General features: G+C 48.6%; 1 protein-coding gene across 2 annotated transcripts in view; it reads right to left on the bottom strand.

Moving 5' to 3' along the window:
* The window catches only part of LOC109423542 (probable Rho GTPase-activating protein CG5521), a 45,211-nt gene that overhangs the window by 8,362 nt on the left and 19,001 nt on the right, over positions 1-17,848 (bottom strand). The window contains exons 2-4 of one of the 2 annotated variants that reach the window (XM_019698526.3): positions 13,578-13,688; positions 13,077-13,094; positions 47-5,519 (exon numbers count right to left, since the gene is read on the bottom strand). In XM_019698526.3, coding sequence (XP_019554071.2) covers positions 47-5,519; positions 13,077-13,094; positions 13,578-13,688 — 5,602 coding nt within the window. The remainder of the gene's footprint in view (positions 1-46; positions 5,520-13,076; positions 13,095-13,577; positions 13,689-17,848) is intronic. The other variant, XM_019698527.3, reaches the window with a different exon arrangement.

The following is a 17,848-nucleotide window of genomic DNA, read 5'->3' as shown; positions in this document are numbered from 1 at the left end:
CCAACATCATTCCCGACCTAACCTAAAAAACCCCACCTAAACTTACTACTGCTGGTACAGCGACAGGGAAGTCCTCTTGGCACGACTCGCGTTGATCGCCGACGCTCGCACCAAACTGGCCAAACAGGAACCTCCAACCACAACCTCATCCGATAGCGGTCCGAACCACGGAACGTCCGGTTTCTTGTTGACCGTCACCCGGAAAAGGCCACTCTTCAGCGGATAGATCACGATCAGTACGTCGCAGAACTCCGTCGGCAGGATATCTCTCCGGTAGTCCCGGTTATGCTCGCTCCACACAATGTGCACCTCATCGTTTCCCAGATGCCGGGTCTTGTTCAGAATCGCCTCCGGAGTGTCCGAGGGCATCCGCGTCGACACGTGGAAGATCACCTCCAGGAAAGGCGTCGCGTAGTACGGAGCCGTCTGGCCGCATCCCTGCCGCGGAAGTCCTCCCAAGAACCCGTTGTGAGATTCCAGCTCAACTTCCCATCCCAGCGCGGACACGAACATCTCATACGTGCTACTCCCGCAGGAATTCCGAAGGATACTGTTCTTGTCCTCTTGCCCGTTGGCCACATAGATCACAGCCATTTTGTGCGTTTCGCGGCACTTTTGGTTGTCCAAGTTACGCAGCTCTCGGAGCAGCTTGTCCGTCCGCTGCAGCAGATGAGTCCGCTTGCGTCGTTCCCAACCGGCAAGCCCAAGTTGGCTGAACAAGATCCGTCCGAATTGGAATGGTTTCACGTCGAGGTTGGAACTTCCGCTGGTCCGATCACTTCCGGTCTGGGAAGTGTTGAACCTGTTTGCCGCCGCTAGTGTTCCGCTCGAACCGATCGCAGCCGGTGGAGCATTGTCATCGATGAACGAAGTGTACCCCACGGAACCTCCAAAGCTGTACGCCGGAGATTCCCCAAGCAGGCCAACGGCGGCATTCTGCCGGGCGATGTACTCCGTTTCGATGGCCCGCTGGTTCAGGATGATGGATATGGTTTGGCCTTCCAGCGGAGGTCCCAGTGGTGACGGACCAGCCGTATTCAAGGGAGAACCGTTGGCGTCCAGACATTCAGGACTAGTGTAGCCGATGTACTGAAGCAGGTCATCCAGTTGATCCAAATCCGGCGCCAAATCCTTGGCCACAGGTAGCTGATGTACGGGTCGATGCCGAAGCGTGTGTCGGAGGGGAGCCATTGGAAGTCCCACGGTTGAAGTCATAGGATCAATCGAAGCGGCAACTCCCGGGAACATCCGCGAAGACCCACTGCCGCCCCGTAGTTGGAATGTAGAGTTATGCTTTTCAGCAGTTGGCGAGTTGTCTTTCATTAGCCTACTGGTGTCTTCCCCGGCAGGACTTGGTTCTTTGTACAAGATCGAAGCGTCCCAACAGGCCTTACCGTTCAAATCGCGGAGCAACAGTCTCACCTGCCTGTTTGCCGTAATCAACCCAGCAGTTGCCCCTCCTCCAGGTAACTTCAGCGCCGGCAACTCAATGAAGCTAGCCACCAATTCAGAACTCAACATCAACAGCTGCAAGTTCGGCGAAGCTAGTACCTGGGACGCTCCCAAATCCATTGAATCTCTATTACTCATCACGGAGTTCTCCCGTTGCAATGTTGTCGTGCTTCCACCCGTCAGGTCGTCCTGCTCGTCAACCAGCGAACTCAACCTCGTTGCGCCGATTCCCATCGGGAAATGGCCCAGATTTGTGATTAAATGCATTGCCACGGTTTTGGCACAGAGCCGGATTGCCGACTGACAGCTGGCGACGGACTCCGACGTCTGGTAAGAAGCTTCCATCGATGCACTCTGCTCTCGCACGTCATCCACGGTGATCGTCATATCGAAGTCTTCGTCCGTGGTGAACAGCTTGATCCTCTCGCCGTTATGAATACCCATGGCGATCTTGTAAAGAACTTTGAACACCACCTGGATCAATGGTTCGTCCGATTCGGGGGCTTTGGGTCGCTGAAGGGTTTGCACGGAGAACGACATGCAGAATTCTCCGAGGGTCAACAGTAGGGACGTCAGTACGGTTTTGTCCGAATCCTTGGGATGGGGGACGTTCTGGATTTCGAGGGACAGGCAGAGGGTGTCAATTATGAGCTGTGGTAGACGATCTATCCGTTCGATTCGGTGACCTTGTTCGGCGCAAAGCTTCAGCGTTTCAGACGCAAGTCGAGCGATGGTTCGGTGTTTGAACTGTAGCGCTTGGAGAATCACCTGAAAGGCTTCACGTATCCGTGGGTTTACGGCAACGTCTTCGCGGGATTGGTGCGGCGAGCTGGAATGATGCTGAGGAAACCGTTGCTTGAAGGAGGACTCGGTCGTGGACGATTGAGCATTGGATTGATTGGACGGATTTGTGAGATTTTGAAGGATCCACTGACCTAGGGATGCGATGGCGATGGATCGTGCTTTGGCCGTAGGTTCCCGACGAGCGCAACGGAGGACAATGTTTAGTACGTGCTCTTGAAGATCTGGGCATTCCATCAGGTCGATGTTAGGTTCGGAGGGTTGGAGGACCGGGCCTGGAAGGGAGGTTTTCGGGAAGCAAAGAAGGGAACCAAGGAGACCAGCTACTTGTGCCCTGGGAGCATGGGATCCCGTTTCGGAAGAGGTGAGGACAATGGTCGCGGCGTGTACTAGGTCCAGGAGAAGCAGTGTGTGTCCGGGAAGGAGAAGACTGAGGAATCTAGGCCCGCCAAGGTAACGCAGCGCAGTGTAGGCCATTGCACGATCTTCTCCGGACAGGGCCTGATGAAGAGCGTGGTAGAACAATGGAAACTGGTTGTTCCCCAAGCATGCTCCACTCTTGACGATTGTGCATAACAGCTGCATGGCGTACAGCTTGCCTTGACTGTACTGTCCGTCCAAGGTGAGTGCTCCGTAGCACCAAGGAGCTACCAAAGCGACCGGTGGAACTAGATTCAACGGAACTGGAATCGGCTGACCATCAAGAGATATGCCTTGATTCATCCGGATTTTAATCAAGCTCTCCGTCATGTTCACGAGATACTGGAACACCTGGGCGTGTAACTTCGGATTCAGTATCTTGTTCACGTCCCCTAAAGCTCCCAGCATTCTTCGCCACATTACCGCTGCTACATCCGGAAGCCAACCTCGAGCCGTCCCGCCTGCCAAAATAGACCGTCTATCCGCCGACACGTTGCTATTCTCATCCTGGGTATCGATACTGGAACTATCCGCCGTCAGCACGTCGATCTGCATTGGCGAATCCTTGATTGAACCGCTCTCAATTCCACTAGACGCAGTCGGAGACGGACTTCGTGATCCACACCGATAGCTGTCCGTATCGTTTCCAACGTTTCCCCGATGTTTGTTCGCCGTAGGCCGGATCGAGTCCAACGACAGAGCTCTTCGCAGTGTCGGGACACCCATCACCAGCGATTCGTCGCAGTGTGAAAACCTCGAGATGTCCAGGTTTTCATTGCTGATGCTCAGCCCACCTGCTGAAGCGTTCGATAGCATGCGGTTCAACGAGTGTTCGACATTCATCGGCAGCGCAGCCACGTGCTGTTGCGAATTCGGTGCCTGGTGTTTATTCCGAATTCTCCGTCGAGCTCGGGACTTTCGGAACGGGGCCAAACTACCTTCACTGTAGCTTCGGTTTAGTGAAGGTGTTCCAGGAATCGACCTTATCGAGTGACCTTGTCCGTGAACGCGACTTTCATCCCCTGCGGCCTCTTCGGCGGACGATTTTCCATTGCTGATGCACTGAGCGATGATATTGTCCGGTTTGTCGCTCTGACTCGTGGAGGAGTTCTGAGTCCAGTTGGAAGGCGTTCCACGCTTTCGTTTGCCCTTTTGTTCGGCCAGGCGATCCAGTGGCAAATCCGAGAGGTTTATGTTGTACACTTGCCGGGCCAGAACCCGAGTCAAGGTCTGCATGGTTTTGTCCCACTCGACGATCAGTTCTTCGCGGTGGGTGAGCGAGGACAACACCTTGAGGAACTTGTCCCACAGGCCCGGATTGACGACGACGTTGGTGTGAGCACGGATCCAGGTCACGATGAGGGTTTGGAAGATGGGTTGTGCCAGGCGGCCACCCAGATTGTTCTTCTTGGCGTTCGGTGGGGAGTTCTGCAAGATTACCGAGGTTACCTGCAGCAGAACGAGCAGGAGCTGTTCCCAAGTTTTAGCCTCCATCCGGGTCTTCATGACCATCGTTCGGTAGATGTTTAGCACCCGTTTGCAGATGTCCGTCTGTTCGTCGAGGGGTGTTGCAAAACCGTCGCTGTTGGTCTTGGATTGGAAGTGTATGTTCAGGTGCGCTGTGTTGATCATGAATACGTTAACCGCATTGGTCACGAAAACCTGCAGGACGTTTTGGAGCCCGGCACGAATGATGACGTTTTCTTTGGAGATTGCCCCTAGATAGGAGTCCGTTCGGAGTCGTTGGTTGGTTGGCCTTGCCCCCGGATTTTGTACGTCTACGGAACTTCCGGAGAGTGATGCTTCGCTGGTGTCCGGTTCCAGCAGGAATGGTGGTGGAGGAATCGTGCTCATCCAGTCCCGGTAGACGGATATTGCGATTCGCATAGCTTCGATCTGACTCTTGGAGGTGAACGACATCAGGAAAGCTTGCCGGTAGATTTCGTGAACGAAGTTGATGGTGTCTCTGCTAGAGTAAAGGACGTCGCGAACCAGCTGTGTTTGGGTGTAACCCATGTGGCGTAGATTGGACAAGAGGGACGCACTTTCTCCGACGACTTCTTCGTCGATTTGCAGGTTGTCCAGCTTGGAGCTGACGTGTCGCTCGTGGGTGTACTTGGCGATCCAGATGACCAGGACTACAATGCAGGAGCTCATCACTTCTTCGCGCTTGGAGATGTTACGCATGGCCGGAAGGTCCAGCTTGGGTTCGTAGATGGAGGTGGAGTAGTCAAAGTTGGGGCAGAATACGGGAAGATACTGTTCTCGGAACTTCGTCAGCAGGAAGTTCAGGGTTCGGATGTGTTTCTGGGGGTTGTTGTCCCGCCATTTGAGACAACCGCTGGACTGGACCATGCAGTCCAGCAGGATTTCGAGGCCGTCCCTCGGATCGGGAGCCGCGGTTCGTTCGCTGGAGCTGGGAGGGATTAAGGGCTGAATCTCCGGCGATTTTACTGGATGCGCACCGGTGTCGTGGAATACCGATCCGCCAAGTTCGCCCTTCATGTTCGGATGGTTCAGGATGTCCGAGGTGGCGATGTACTCCGAATCGGACGAGAGGGGTCCCGTTCTTCCTTTCTGCGGAACGGTAAGGCCCGGAACCAGCTCGGTGAACATGCCGTCAACGAAGGGCGGAGCATTGTCACCGAGCGCTTGGTACCACAGAAGGAAATAACGGACACCTTCCCGACGCAGTTTGACACTGTTTCCATAGTGGAGTAGTTTGGCTAGGATCCGGCCCAACGAGTGGACCTGCCAACGGCGGGCGATCAACTCCGGTAGCAGGGTCAGGATCTTGCTCAGCAACCACAGGGAACCGTCCAGTTCCTCTCGGTGGGTTTTGTGAACTAGATATTTGGGAAAAAATAAGGGAGGTTTGTGTTGAAATGTTGTTTCAGTGGGGATTCGGATATTTCAAGGCATTAGGGACACTTTACACTGTTTGTTTAGTTATGAAAAGCAAAACATGCAACTAGGTAGCACGCAGGCTGTAGTAGGATGGTAATTAAGCTTTTCCAATCATGGTTTGCTTCCAGCTCTGAACTTTCTGACACCTTCACCTTGACCTTATTGAACTCAGGCATCCTGCAAGTATGAATAACTTAAGAGCGAAAATTCGAAGTTAGCGAAGAATCCTCTCAGAATTCTTCAGAGAATCCTTTCAGGATTGTGGAGAGAATCCTTCCAGGATTCTGGAGAGAATCCTTCCAGGATTCTGGAGAGAATCCTTCCAGGATTCCGGGGAGAATCCTTCCAGGATTCCGGCGAGAATCCTACCAGGATTCCGGCGAGAATCCTTCCAGGATTCCGGCGAGAATCCTTCCAGGATTCCGGCGAGAATCCTTCCAGGATTCCGGCGAGAATTCTTCCAGGATTCCGGCGAGAATCCTTCCAGGATTCCGGCGAGAATCCTTCCAGGATTCCGGCGAGAATCCTTCCAGGATTCCGGCGAGAATCCTTCCAGGATTCCGGCGAGAATCCTTCCAGGATTCCGGCGAGAATCCTTCCAGGATTCCGGCGAGAATCCTTCCAGGATTCCGGCGAGAATCCTTCCAGGATTCCGGCGAGAATCCTTCCAGGATTCCGGCGAGAATCCTTCCAGGATTCCGGCGAGAATCCTTCCAGGATTCCGGCGAGAATCCTTCCAGGATTCCGGCGAGAATCCTTCCAGGATTCCGGCGAGAATCCTTCCAGGATTCCGGCGAGAATCCTTCCAGGATTCCGGCGAGAATCCTTCCAGGATTCCGGCGAGAATCCTTCCAGGATTCCGGCGAGAATCCTTCCAGGATTCCGGCGAGAATCCTTCCAGGATTCCGGCGAGAATCCTTCCAGGATTCCGGCGAGAATCCTTCCAGGATTCCGGCGAGAATCCTTCCAGGATTCCGGCGAGAATCCTTCCAGGATTCCGGCGAGAATCCTTCCAGGATTCCGGCGAGAATCCTTCCAGGATTCCGGCGAGAATCCTTCCAGGATTCCGGCGAGAATCCTTCCAGGATTCCGGCGAGAATCCTTCCAGGATTCCGGCGAGAATCCTTCCAGGATTCCGGCGAGAATCCTTCCAGGATTCCGGCGAGAATCCTTCCAGGATTCCGGCGAGAATCCTTCCAGGATTCCGGCGAGAATCCTTCCAGGATTCTGGAGAGAATCCTCGCAGGATTCTGGCGAGAATCCTCGCAGGATTCTGGAGAGAATCCTCGCAGGATTCTGGAGAGAATCCTCGCAGGATTCTGGAGAGAATCCTCGCAGGATTCTGGAGAGAATCCTCGCAGGATTCTGGAGAGAATCCTCGCAGGATTCTGGAGAGAATCCTCGCAGGATTCTGGAGAGAATCCTCGCAGGATTCTGGAGAGAATCCTCGCAGGATTCTGGAGAGAATCCTCGCAGGATTCTGGAGAGAATCCTCGCAGGATTCTGGAGAGAATCCTCGCAGGATTCTGGAGAGAATCCTCGCAGGATTCTGGAGAGAATCCTCGCAGGATTCTGGAGAGAATCCTCGCAGGACTCTGGAGAGAATCCTCGCAGGATTCTGGAGAGAATCCTCGCAGGATTCTGGAGAGAATCCTCGCAGGATTCTGGAGAGGATCCTCGCAGGATTCTGGAGAGAATCCTCGCAGGATTCTGGAGAGAATCCTCGCAGGATTCTGGAGAGAATCCTCGCAGGATTCTGGAGAGAATCCTCGCAGGATTCTGGAGAGAATCCTCGCAGGATTCTGGAGAGAATCCTCGCAGGATTCTGGAGAGAATCCTCGCAGGATTCTGGAGAGAATCCTCGCAGGATTCTGGAGAGAATCCTCGCAGGATTCTGGAGAGAATCCTCGCAGGATTCTGGAGAGAATCCTCGCAGGATTCTGGAGAGAATCCTCGCAGGATTCTGGAGAGAATCCTCGCAGGATTCTGGAGAGAATCCTCGCAGGATTCTGGAGAGAATCCTCGCAGGATTCTGGAGAGAATCCTCGCAGGATTCTGGAGAGAATTCTCGCAGGATTCTGGAGAGAATCCTCGCAGGATTCTGGAGAGAATCCTCGCAGGATTCTGGAGAGAATCCTCGCAGGATTCTGGAGAGAATCCTCCCAGGATTCTGGAGAGAATCCTCGCAGGATTCTGGAGAGAATCCTCGCAGGATTCTGGAGAGAATCCTCGCAGGATTCTGGAGAGAATCCTCGCAGGATTCTGGAGAGAATCCTCGCAGGATTCTGGAGAGAATCCTCGCAGGATTCTGGCGAGAATCCTCGCAGGATTCTGGAGAGAATCCTCGCAGGATTCTGGAGAGAATACTCCCAGGATTCTGGAGAGAATCCTCCCAGGATTCTGGAGAGAATCCTCCCAGGATTATGGAGAGAATCCTCCCAGGATTCTGGAGAGAATCCTTCCAGGATTCTGAAGAGAATCCTCCCAGGATTCTGGAGAGAATCCTCCCAGGATTCTGGAGAGAATCCTCCCAGGATTCTGGAGAGAATCCTCCCAGGATTCTGGAGAGAATCCTCCCAGGATTCTGGAGAGAATCCTCCCAGGATTATGGAGAGAATCCTCCCAGGATTCTGGAGAGAATCCTTCCAGGATTCTGGAGAGAATCCTTCCAGGATTCTGGAGAGAATCCTCCCAGGATTCTGGAGAGAATCCTCCCAGGATTCTGGAGAGAGTCCTTCCAGAATTCTGGAGAGAATCCTTCCAGGATTCTGGAGAGAATCCTTCCAGGATTCTGGAGAGAATCCTCCCAGGATTCTGGAGAGAATCCTCCCAGGATTCTGGAGAGAATCCTTCCAGGATTCTGGAGAGAGTCCTTCCAGAATTCTGGAGAGAATCCTTCCAGGATTCTGGAGAGAATCCTCCCAGGATTCTGGAGAGAATCCTCTCACTTTTCTGGAGAGAATCCTCCCAGGATTCTGGAGGGTGTCCGGCCATTTGGCCGAACGCCGTTTGGCCGAATGCCGTTTGGCCGAACGCCATTTGGCCGAATGCCATCTGGCCGAATGGGTCACTTGGCCAAATGCCGTTTGGCCGAATCGTGATCGAAAGAATTCAGAAGAAGTCTTCGACATTCTAATTCCCAATATGATCATCAGAAATATTTCCTTCTTTTAATAATAGGCTATTCTTTCTAGTTTTGATATTCAGGGCTTAGTTGGCGTTGAAACTGCCTATATTTTATCAAAGATTTTTCCTTCTTTGACTCATAGGCTGTTCTTTCAAGTTATATTGAGGCTGGGAACGGGGGCATGGTCACCTAAGTTCATCATTCATTTTTCGACCAAACGGCATTCGGCCAAATGGCATTCGGTCAAATGACCCTTTCGGCCAAATGGCGTTCGGCCAAACGGCATTCGGCCAAATGGCGTTCGGCCAAATGACCCGGAACCATTCTGGAGAGTTTCCTCCCAGGATTCTGGAGAGAATTCTCCTCAGGATTCTTGAGAGAATACTCCTCAGGATTCTTGAGAGAATACTCCTAGGATTCTGGAGAGAATCCTCCCAGGATTCTGGAGAGAATCCTCCCAGGATTCTGGAGAGAATCCTCCCAGGATTCTGGAGAGAATCCTCCCAGGATTCTAGAGAGAATCCTCCCATGATTCTGGAGAGAATCCTCCCAGGATTCTGGAGAGAATCCTCCCAAGATTCTGGAGAGAATCCTCCCAGGATTCTGGAGAGAATCCTCCCAGGATTCTGGAGAGAATCCTCCCAGGATTCTGGAGAGAATCCTCCCAGGATTCTGGAGAGAATCCTCCCATGATTCTGGAGAGAATCCTTCCAGGATTCTGGAGAGAATCTTCCCAGGATTCTGGAGAGAATCCTTCCAGGATTCTGGAGAGAATCCTTCCAGGATTCTGGAGAGAATCCTTCCAGGATTCTGGAGAGAATCCTTCCAGGATTCTGGAGAGAATCCTTCCAGGATTCTGGAGAGAATCCTTCCAGGATTCTGGAGAGAATCCTTCCAGGATTCTGGAGAGAATCCTTCCAGGATTCTGGAGAGAATCCTTCCAGGATTCTGGAGAGAATCCTTCCAGGATTCTGGAGAGAATTCTTCCAGGATTCTGGAGAGAATCCTTCCAGGATCCTTCCAGGATTCTGGAGAGAATCCTTCCAGGATTCTGGAGAGAATCCTTCCAGGATTCTGGAGAGAATCCTTCCAGGATTCTGGAGAGAATCCTTCCAGGATTCTGGAGAGAATCCTTCCAGGATTCTGGAGAGAATCCTTCCAGGATTCTGGAGAGAATCCTTCCAGGATTCTGGAGAGAATCCTTCCAGGATTCTGGAGAGAATCCTTCCAGGATTCTGGAGAGAATCCTTCCAGGATTCTGAAGAGAATCCTTCCAGGATTCTGGAGAGAATCCTTCCAGGATTCTGGAGAGAATCCTTCCAGGATTCTGGAGAGAATCCTTCCAGGATTCTGGAGAGAATCCTTCCAGGATTCTGGAGAGAATCCTTCCAGGATTCTGGAGAGAATCCTCCCAGGATTCTGGAGAGAATCCTCCCAGGATTCTGGAGAGAATACTCCCAGGATTCTGGAGAGAATCCTCCCAGGATTCTGGAGAGAATCCTCCCAGGATTCTGGAGAGAATCCTCCCAGGATTCTGGAGAGAATCCTCCCAGGATTCTGGAGAGAATCCTCCCAGGATTCTGGACAGAATCCTCCCAGGATTCTGGACAGAATCCTCCCAGGATTCTGGACAGAATCCTCCCAGGATTCTGGACAGAATCCTCCCAGGATTCTGGAGAGAATCCTCCCAGGATTCTGGACAGAATCCTCCCAGGATTCTGGACAGAATACTCCCAGGATTCTGGAGAGAATCCTTCCAGGATTCTGGAGAGAATCCTTCCAGGATTCTGGAGAGAATCCTTCCAGGATTCTGGAGAGAATCCTTCCAGGATTCTGGAGAGAATCCTTCCAGGATTCTGGAGAGAATCCTTCCAGGATTCTGGAGAGAATCCTTCCAGGATTCTGGAGAGAATCCTTCCAGGATTCTGGAGAGAATCCTTCCAGGATTCTGGAGAGAATCCTCCCAGGATTCTGGAGAGAATCCTCCCAGGATTCTGGAGAGAATACTCCCAGGATTCTGGAGAGAATCCTCCCAGGATTCTGGAGAGAATCCTCCCAGGATTCTGGAGAGAATCCTCCCAGGATTCTGGAGAGAATCCTCCCAGGATTCTGGAGAGAATCCTCCCAGGATTCTGGAGAGAATCCTCCCAGGATTCTGGACAGAATCCTCCCAGGATTCTGGACAGAATCCTCCCAGGATTCTGGACAGAATCCTCCCAGGATTCTGTACAGAATCCTCCCAGGATTCTGGAGAGAATCCTCCCAGGATTCTGGACAGAATCCTCCCAGGATTCTGGACAGAATCCTCCCAGGATTCTGGACAGAATCCTCCCAGGATTCTGGACAGAATACTCCCAGGATTCTGGAGAGAATCCTCCCAGGATTCTGGACAGAATCCTCCCAGGATTCTGGAGAGAATCCTCCCAGGATTCTGGAGAGAATCCTCCCAGGATTCTGGACAGAATCCTCCCAGGATTCTGGACAGAATCCTCCCAGCATTCTGGAGAGAATCCTCCCAGGATTCTGGACAGAATCCTCCCAGGATTCTGGACAGAATCCTCCCAGGATTCTGGAGAGAATCCTCCCAGGATTCTGGAGAGAATCCTCTCAGGATTCTGGAGAGAATCCTCCTAGGATTCTGGAGAGAATCCTCCCAGGATTCTGGAGAGAATCCTCCCAGGATTCTGAAGAGAATCCTCCAAGGATTCTGGAGAAAATCCACTTAGGATTCTGGAGAGAATCCTCCCAGGATTCTGGAGAGAATCCTCCCAGGATTCTGGAGAGAATCCTCCCAGGATTCTGGAGAGAATCCTCCCAGGATTCTGGAGAGAATCCTCCCAGGATTCTGGAGAGAATCCTCCCAGGATTCTGGAGAGAATCCTCCCAGGATTCTGGAGAGAATCCTCCCAGGATTCTGGAGAGAATCCTCCTAGGATTCTGGAGAGAATCCTCCCAGGATTCTGGAGAGAATTCTCCCAGGATTCTGGAGAGAATTCTCCCAGGATTTTGGAGAGAATCCTCCCCGGATTTTAGAGAGAATCCTCCCCGGATTTTGGAGAGAATCCTCCCAGGATTTTGGAGAGAATCCTCCCAGGATTCTGGAGAAAATCCTTCCAGGATTCTGGAGATAATCTTCTCAGGAGCCTGAGGGAAATCTTCTCAGGATCCTAAAGAGAATCCTCTCAGGATTTTGTGGAGAATCCTCTCAGGATTCTGTGGAGGATCCTCTCAGGATTCTGTGGAGAATCCTTCCAGGATTCTGGAGAAAATCCTCTCTTAATTCTGAAAAGAATCCTTTCAGGATTCTGGAGATAATCTTCTCAGGGTTCTGGAGAGAATCTTCCCAGGATTCTGAAGAGAATCTTCTCGGGATTCTGAAGAAAATCCTTTGGGGATTCTAAAGAGAATCCTTTCGGGATTCTGGAGAGAATCCTCTCAGGATTCTGGAAAGAATTCTCTCGGAAGTCGGGAGAATCCTCTCAAGATTCTGGAGCGAATACTCCTTTCAGGATTCTGGAGATAGTCTTCTCAGGATTCTGGAGAGAATACTTCCAGGATTCTGGTGAGAATCCGCTCAGGATTCTGCAGAGACTCCTCTCAGGATTTTGGAGAGAATCCGTTCAGGATTCTGGAAAGAATCCGCTCAGGATTCAGGAGAAAATCTGTTCAGGATTCTGGAGAAAATCCGTTCAGGATTCTGAAAAGAATTCGTTCTGAATTCTGGATAGAATCCTCTCAGGATTCTGGAGAGAATCCTTACAGCATTCTGCAGAGAATCTTTTCAGGATTCTGCAGAGCCTCCTCTCAGGATTCTGGAGAGAATCCGCTCAGGATTCTGGAGAGAATCCGCTCAGGATTCAGGAGAAAATCCGTTCAGGATTCTGGAGAGGATCCTCTCAGGATTCTGAGGAGAATCCTCGCAGGATTCTGAAGAGAGCAAACAATCTTCAATCATGATCGATGGACGCTCTAGGAACTCCAAAAATTCCTGAAGTTAAGGCCGGAATATCTATGAACGTAACTGATAACTTTCTGGTCAATTTTTGTACCGGTAGCAATCCCATTGTTTCATAAAACGAAGTCCAGTGCTCTCCAGTCAGAGTGAATAAAATGAAGTAACGTGCTGAAGAGGGTGTTGATGACATTCAACTTTTACACGATGAACGCTGAAGACAAAGTCATAGAATAGAAAGGTGGATATTTGTACAGGTGATTGAATTATAGGACAATGTTGTGAAATGAAGTGAGTTCAAATTTACAGTAATGGCAATGATGTGATCTCCCAGTTGATATGATCATATTTTGCAAACAAACGACATTTCTAACACTTAGAGGTATCATTCCTCGGAGCATTAGCCACCACACTTACCAATATGGAACGATAGTTCTGTGTGCCGATTCAGTAGTAGTAGAAGTAGTAGTTGGTGAGTTATTTTGACCGAAGGAAGAGGTGTGAATCATGTTTCGCACGTTTGATCATCCATCCCCCGTGTTCCATCATCCATCACCAAAGATTGTTAAACAACAATACAGTGAAGCAGCCAGAGCAATTTCGAGGGGGGGGGGAAGCAGCAGGAGGAAAAAGAAAGAAATACACCACATAGAGTCACAATCTGTCTGTGTACACCGCGCCGTCACCTGAGAAGCTGTTTGGGGAAGTGTAGGCAGGGAATGTTAATACTAGAAATATGGGGAAGTCGTCAAACATCGATCGGGTGTTTGCGCTGCTGTGAGTGGGTTTGACATCGAGTGGGTGCGTTTTATAAAGACATAGCTTAGCGGGAGCTATTGGATTCGCGATTTGGGTTTGACATTGAAAGCAGCCGCGGACGACTATGGACTAGGTATGGATAAACAGATCATCGCTTACCTCGCTGTCGGAGATTAGCCTCGGCCTGGACGAATGTGTCGTAGAGGATGTAGTAGACATGGCTGTAGTTGGCTTCGAACAGATTCTTTGCTTCCTCGCTGTCGACGTGCTCTGGAATGAGGGAAAAGAAGACAAAAACAGTTAAAAATAAAAGTTTGAATTCAAAGAGAAAACAAGTCTAATATATTTTTGAAGAAGTAGTAGCTCCTGATGGATTTGAACTGATTCGCACTGATACAGAACCATGGATATGAAGAACGTGTTACAGGATATAGCAACCCATTTTAAATCCAATATTATTCAGCAGAATCAGTTGAACCAGAATTAGAAACTATTTTGATCATAAAATTCTGAAATATGTACTTGTAGAACAGCTAGAGGTTATGGGAGCGCCACTGTCACTGGAATATCTCAAAAGCTTCCTACAGAGTTTCCTCCAGGAGTCCTTTCTGGAAATCATCCAGGAGTTTTTTTTTTTGAAAATAATCCTGAAGTATCTACTGGGTGCCTTCCTTGAGTTCCATCTGGAAATCCAGGATTTCTTTCTTGGAATCTTCCAGAAGTTCCATCTGAAATCCTCCAGGAGTTCCTTGTAGGAATCTTCCAGGAGTACGTTCTTAATCTTAAACTTACTTATCTATGCATTGTCCAGGGGTTCCTTCTAGAAATCTCCAGAAATTACTTTTGGCAATCGCCCAAAACTGCAGTCTGGGAATCATCAAAGGCTTCTTTTTGGGAACCTTCTTCTGGAGTTTCTTCTGGAAATTTTCCTTCTGGAGTTGCTTCTGAAAATCTTCCAGGAGTTCCTTGTGGCAATTCAACAGAAATTACATTTCTTCCTCAGAAATCCCCAGAGCGAATTCATGAAGGAATCTGGAGAACAGAAGGCATACGTAGAGGTATTCACAGAAGGAATTCTTGAGGGAACTGTAGGAATCTCCAGAAGGAATTCCTGGAGGCATCCACGTATGGAATTCGGAAGGAATCGAGGTCGACCTCTGTACATGTTTTGTAACAACCGTAGTTGTTAAAATCAAAACAAACAATATTTAAAAAAAAAAAAAGGCCGCCTCTACATTGTGTAAACAAGTGTGTTTCTGTCGACTTAGGGCTTTCTGGACTTCGTTCATACCACAACCACACATTTCAGTATTGTCTATACGGCTGGAATCCAGACCGACATTCAAACAAAAATTGCAATTTTGTTGGTCCACTACTGTCGCAACTGTTTCGCATCTAGTGCGCTGTGTTGCTGACAACAACGGGAAGGGTGCGCACTACTTTTGACATGATTAAAAAACGTCGCGAGTTGGGTCGCGTCGCGACTTGATTGTGCGAAGTCCGGTTTGGTGGCGGCCCGACAATATACCATTGAACATTGTAAATTGCACTATCTGTTTATGGTACAGTAGACGTTCGATAACTGCAACATGTTTACGTTTCACTTACCGAATGAAATTCGATAACTGCAACAACTGACAGACGTTACATTACTGTCAGTTGCTGCAGAATCCAACAAAAGTGCATGCGAAAAACATCGCATCGCTGTTGACATTTCATTGACGGGTAGCGGTGCGATAACTGCAAAATTGTTGCACTTAATGGACTTGCGGTTAAAAAACATTGCATGTCAAGCGTTTGCACCGAGCGAACGTCGACTGTATTGAGATCCGTAGGTGGAACCCAGAAAGCCCTAAGTCGACAGAAACATGCTTGTTTACGCTATGTTTATGCTATGTTTGTTGCATTTCATCATTGTTCACTCTTTTCACTTTTTCTCATCGAAATATGCGAGGTAGCCATTTCTGGATAGAAACGTAGGTTCTCTCAAGGGTTCTCTTTTAGATGGGCTTAGATCCGGTAGGTACTTACGAGCAAATCATACGAATAAATTGAGAAGATCTTGCTAATCATCCAGATTTGCAAGCTGCCCAATCCGGTAGGAATATGTCGGTGTGACGATATCATGATATTGAATCAAAATTTTAGTTCTTTCGAAGCAGGTGTACGACTGGTAGGAAGAGTGAACTATTATGGCTTTCTCAGTCTGAAAAACTGAAACGACTATTTGACAGTGCTCTCGGATGCGTTGTTAAAGGCGGATTTGACTGTACTCCAACAGATCTCATGAGGGGCCTCATTTAGCTTGACTTTCTTCATCAACGCTGTCTCGATATTTTGAGATACGTATGCAAGGGCGACATCCGGTTGCTTCAGTTACTTTTGATCGAACCGAGTCTGTATCATACACCCGAAGATGCTACTATATAGGCAAGCTATACTCACACAAGGAACCAATGAGAAAGCACTTTCTGTTTAACAGGCTTCTTCAGTGTGTGAATGTTAGTGATCTTCTGATTTTAGGTTGGAATGGCGCCAGCTACGTCAGGTTGCAGGTCAATGTGGTAAAGGGGAGAGAAGTGATGATTACAATCCCTTGCCATCTACAGACCGTGGAGTTCACTGTGCCTGCAGAAGTTCATACGGATGTCGGAGTGTTGTTGGGAAGTTGTAGTTTTGGCAGAGAATTTGTACATATTTAGATGCCGTCATAGATAGTGTGATGATAATAGTCTGAAGATGATGTGACATAGTTCGCTTGGTTGCATACTACGCGTTTATGACAGATTGATACTGTGCTGTGCAAGTTGAAAAGTAGGAAAACACCTTGATAGACCTTGGTAGATATGAAATTCTGATCTCCAAGCTTCTCGCAGCTAGTAATTGTGGTTTACAAAACACAGTACACGCTCAGAAAACCGTTCTGATAAACGTGAACAAACAAATGCAAATACGAGAACAAGCAAATATACACCGTGAACTGGAACTAGTTCCAGCTGTCAATATGGGCGTTCTACAAAACATAAATTCTATTTCACGGTGTACATTTCTTATTGTTGTTATGGTTGCTATGCATAGTTCCCGTTTGTTCCCGTTGCCGTGATTGGGAGTGCACATACAGTATCGGACAATAAAATTGCACCAAAGCCGTTTTCCCATACAAACTTGTCAACTTTAGACTGCCATATCTCAGTTATTTCTCAACCGATTGTTTTCATTTTTCTGTGACGAACTACAAAACATTTCAATTTTTAAAAACTGTTGAAAAAGTTCAATGATAACTTTTGATGCCATAGTTACAGACGGTTGTATTTTGACAATAAAAATGCACCAAGACAAAAAAAAATTGTAGAAAAAAATGCTGACGTCAAATCATGTTGGTATCTTCGGCAAATGTATTCGTCATCATATAAGGAACTTCTTTGCCGAAGACACCATAATGATAAGACGTAACCATTTTTTGCTATATCATTTTATGACTTGGTGCATTTTTATTGTCAAAATTCAACCTATCTGTAATTTTTGTATCAATAGTTATTACCGAACTTTTTCAATAGTTTTCAAAAGTTGAAAAGTTTTGTAGTTCGTCGCACAAAAATGAAAACAATCGGTTGAGAAATAACTGAGATATGGCAGCCTAAAGTTAACTAGTTCGTATGGGATAAGGGCTTTGGTGCATTTTTATTGTCCGATACTGTATATCGGAACGGATTTTTTTTGCGTGTAGACGACAGCGAAAGCGGAACTGATTGACGAATGCAAATGTGACAATATCTGCTCGACAAATATGTTATAACTCATACTGCTCGAACTGGATCCGTTTCCGTTGCCTTTTATTTCCAAAGCGATCTAAGTCGAAAACATTCCTTGCCGCATGTCCATGGTACATAATTAGTACTGGGAGCGGTTACGCCAGTAACAGAAAAGTGGAGCGGACCTGGTGTGATGGTTAGAACACTTGACTATCACGCCGAGGACCTGGGATCGAATCCCACTCCCGACAAACTCACGAAATGTGAGTTCTTCCTTCGGAAGGAAAGTAAATCGTGGGTCCCGAGATGAACTAGCCTAGGGCTGAAAATCTCGTTAATACAGATAAAAAAGTAACAGAAAACCACACTTATCACTACAGTAAGCACAATTCCTAAAGAAATCCATTGAGAAATCCATAGAAGAATCCCTGGAAAAAAAAACTGAAAAAAACACAGTGGGAAAATCCCTGAAGAAACATTCCAGATGAAATTTCTGGTGGAACCCCTGGAAGAACTACTGGAGAAATTACAGGACGAAACACTACTGGAGTTCCTGAAGGTAAGTAGTTCCTGTAGAAACTTGCAGAAGAGTTTCCTCCGAAGAAATCCTTAGAGGAACTTCTGTATACATTCCTGATGTAATTCATATAGGAGCTATTGGAGGAACTCCTATTGAAA

This window comes from Aedes albopictus, chromosome 1, assembly GCF_035046485.1.
Source record: "Aedes albopictus strain Foshan chromosome 1, AalbF5, whole genome shotgun sequence".
NCBI classification, from domain to species: domain Eukaryota; kingdom Metazoa; phylum Arthropoda; class Insecta; order Diptera; family Culicidae; genus Aedes; species Aedes albopictus.
Note: the sequence above shows the minus strand (reverse complement) of the source record. Positions and strands in the feature narration are given on the sequence as shown.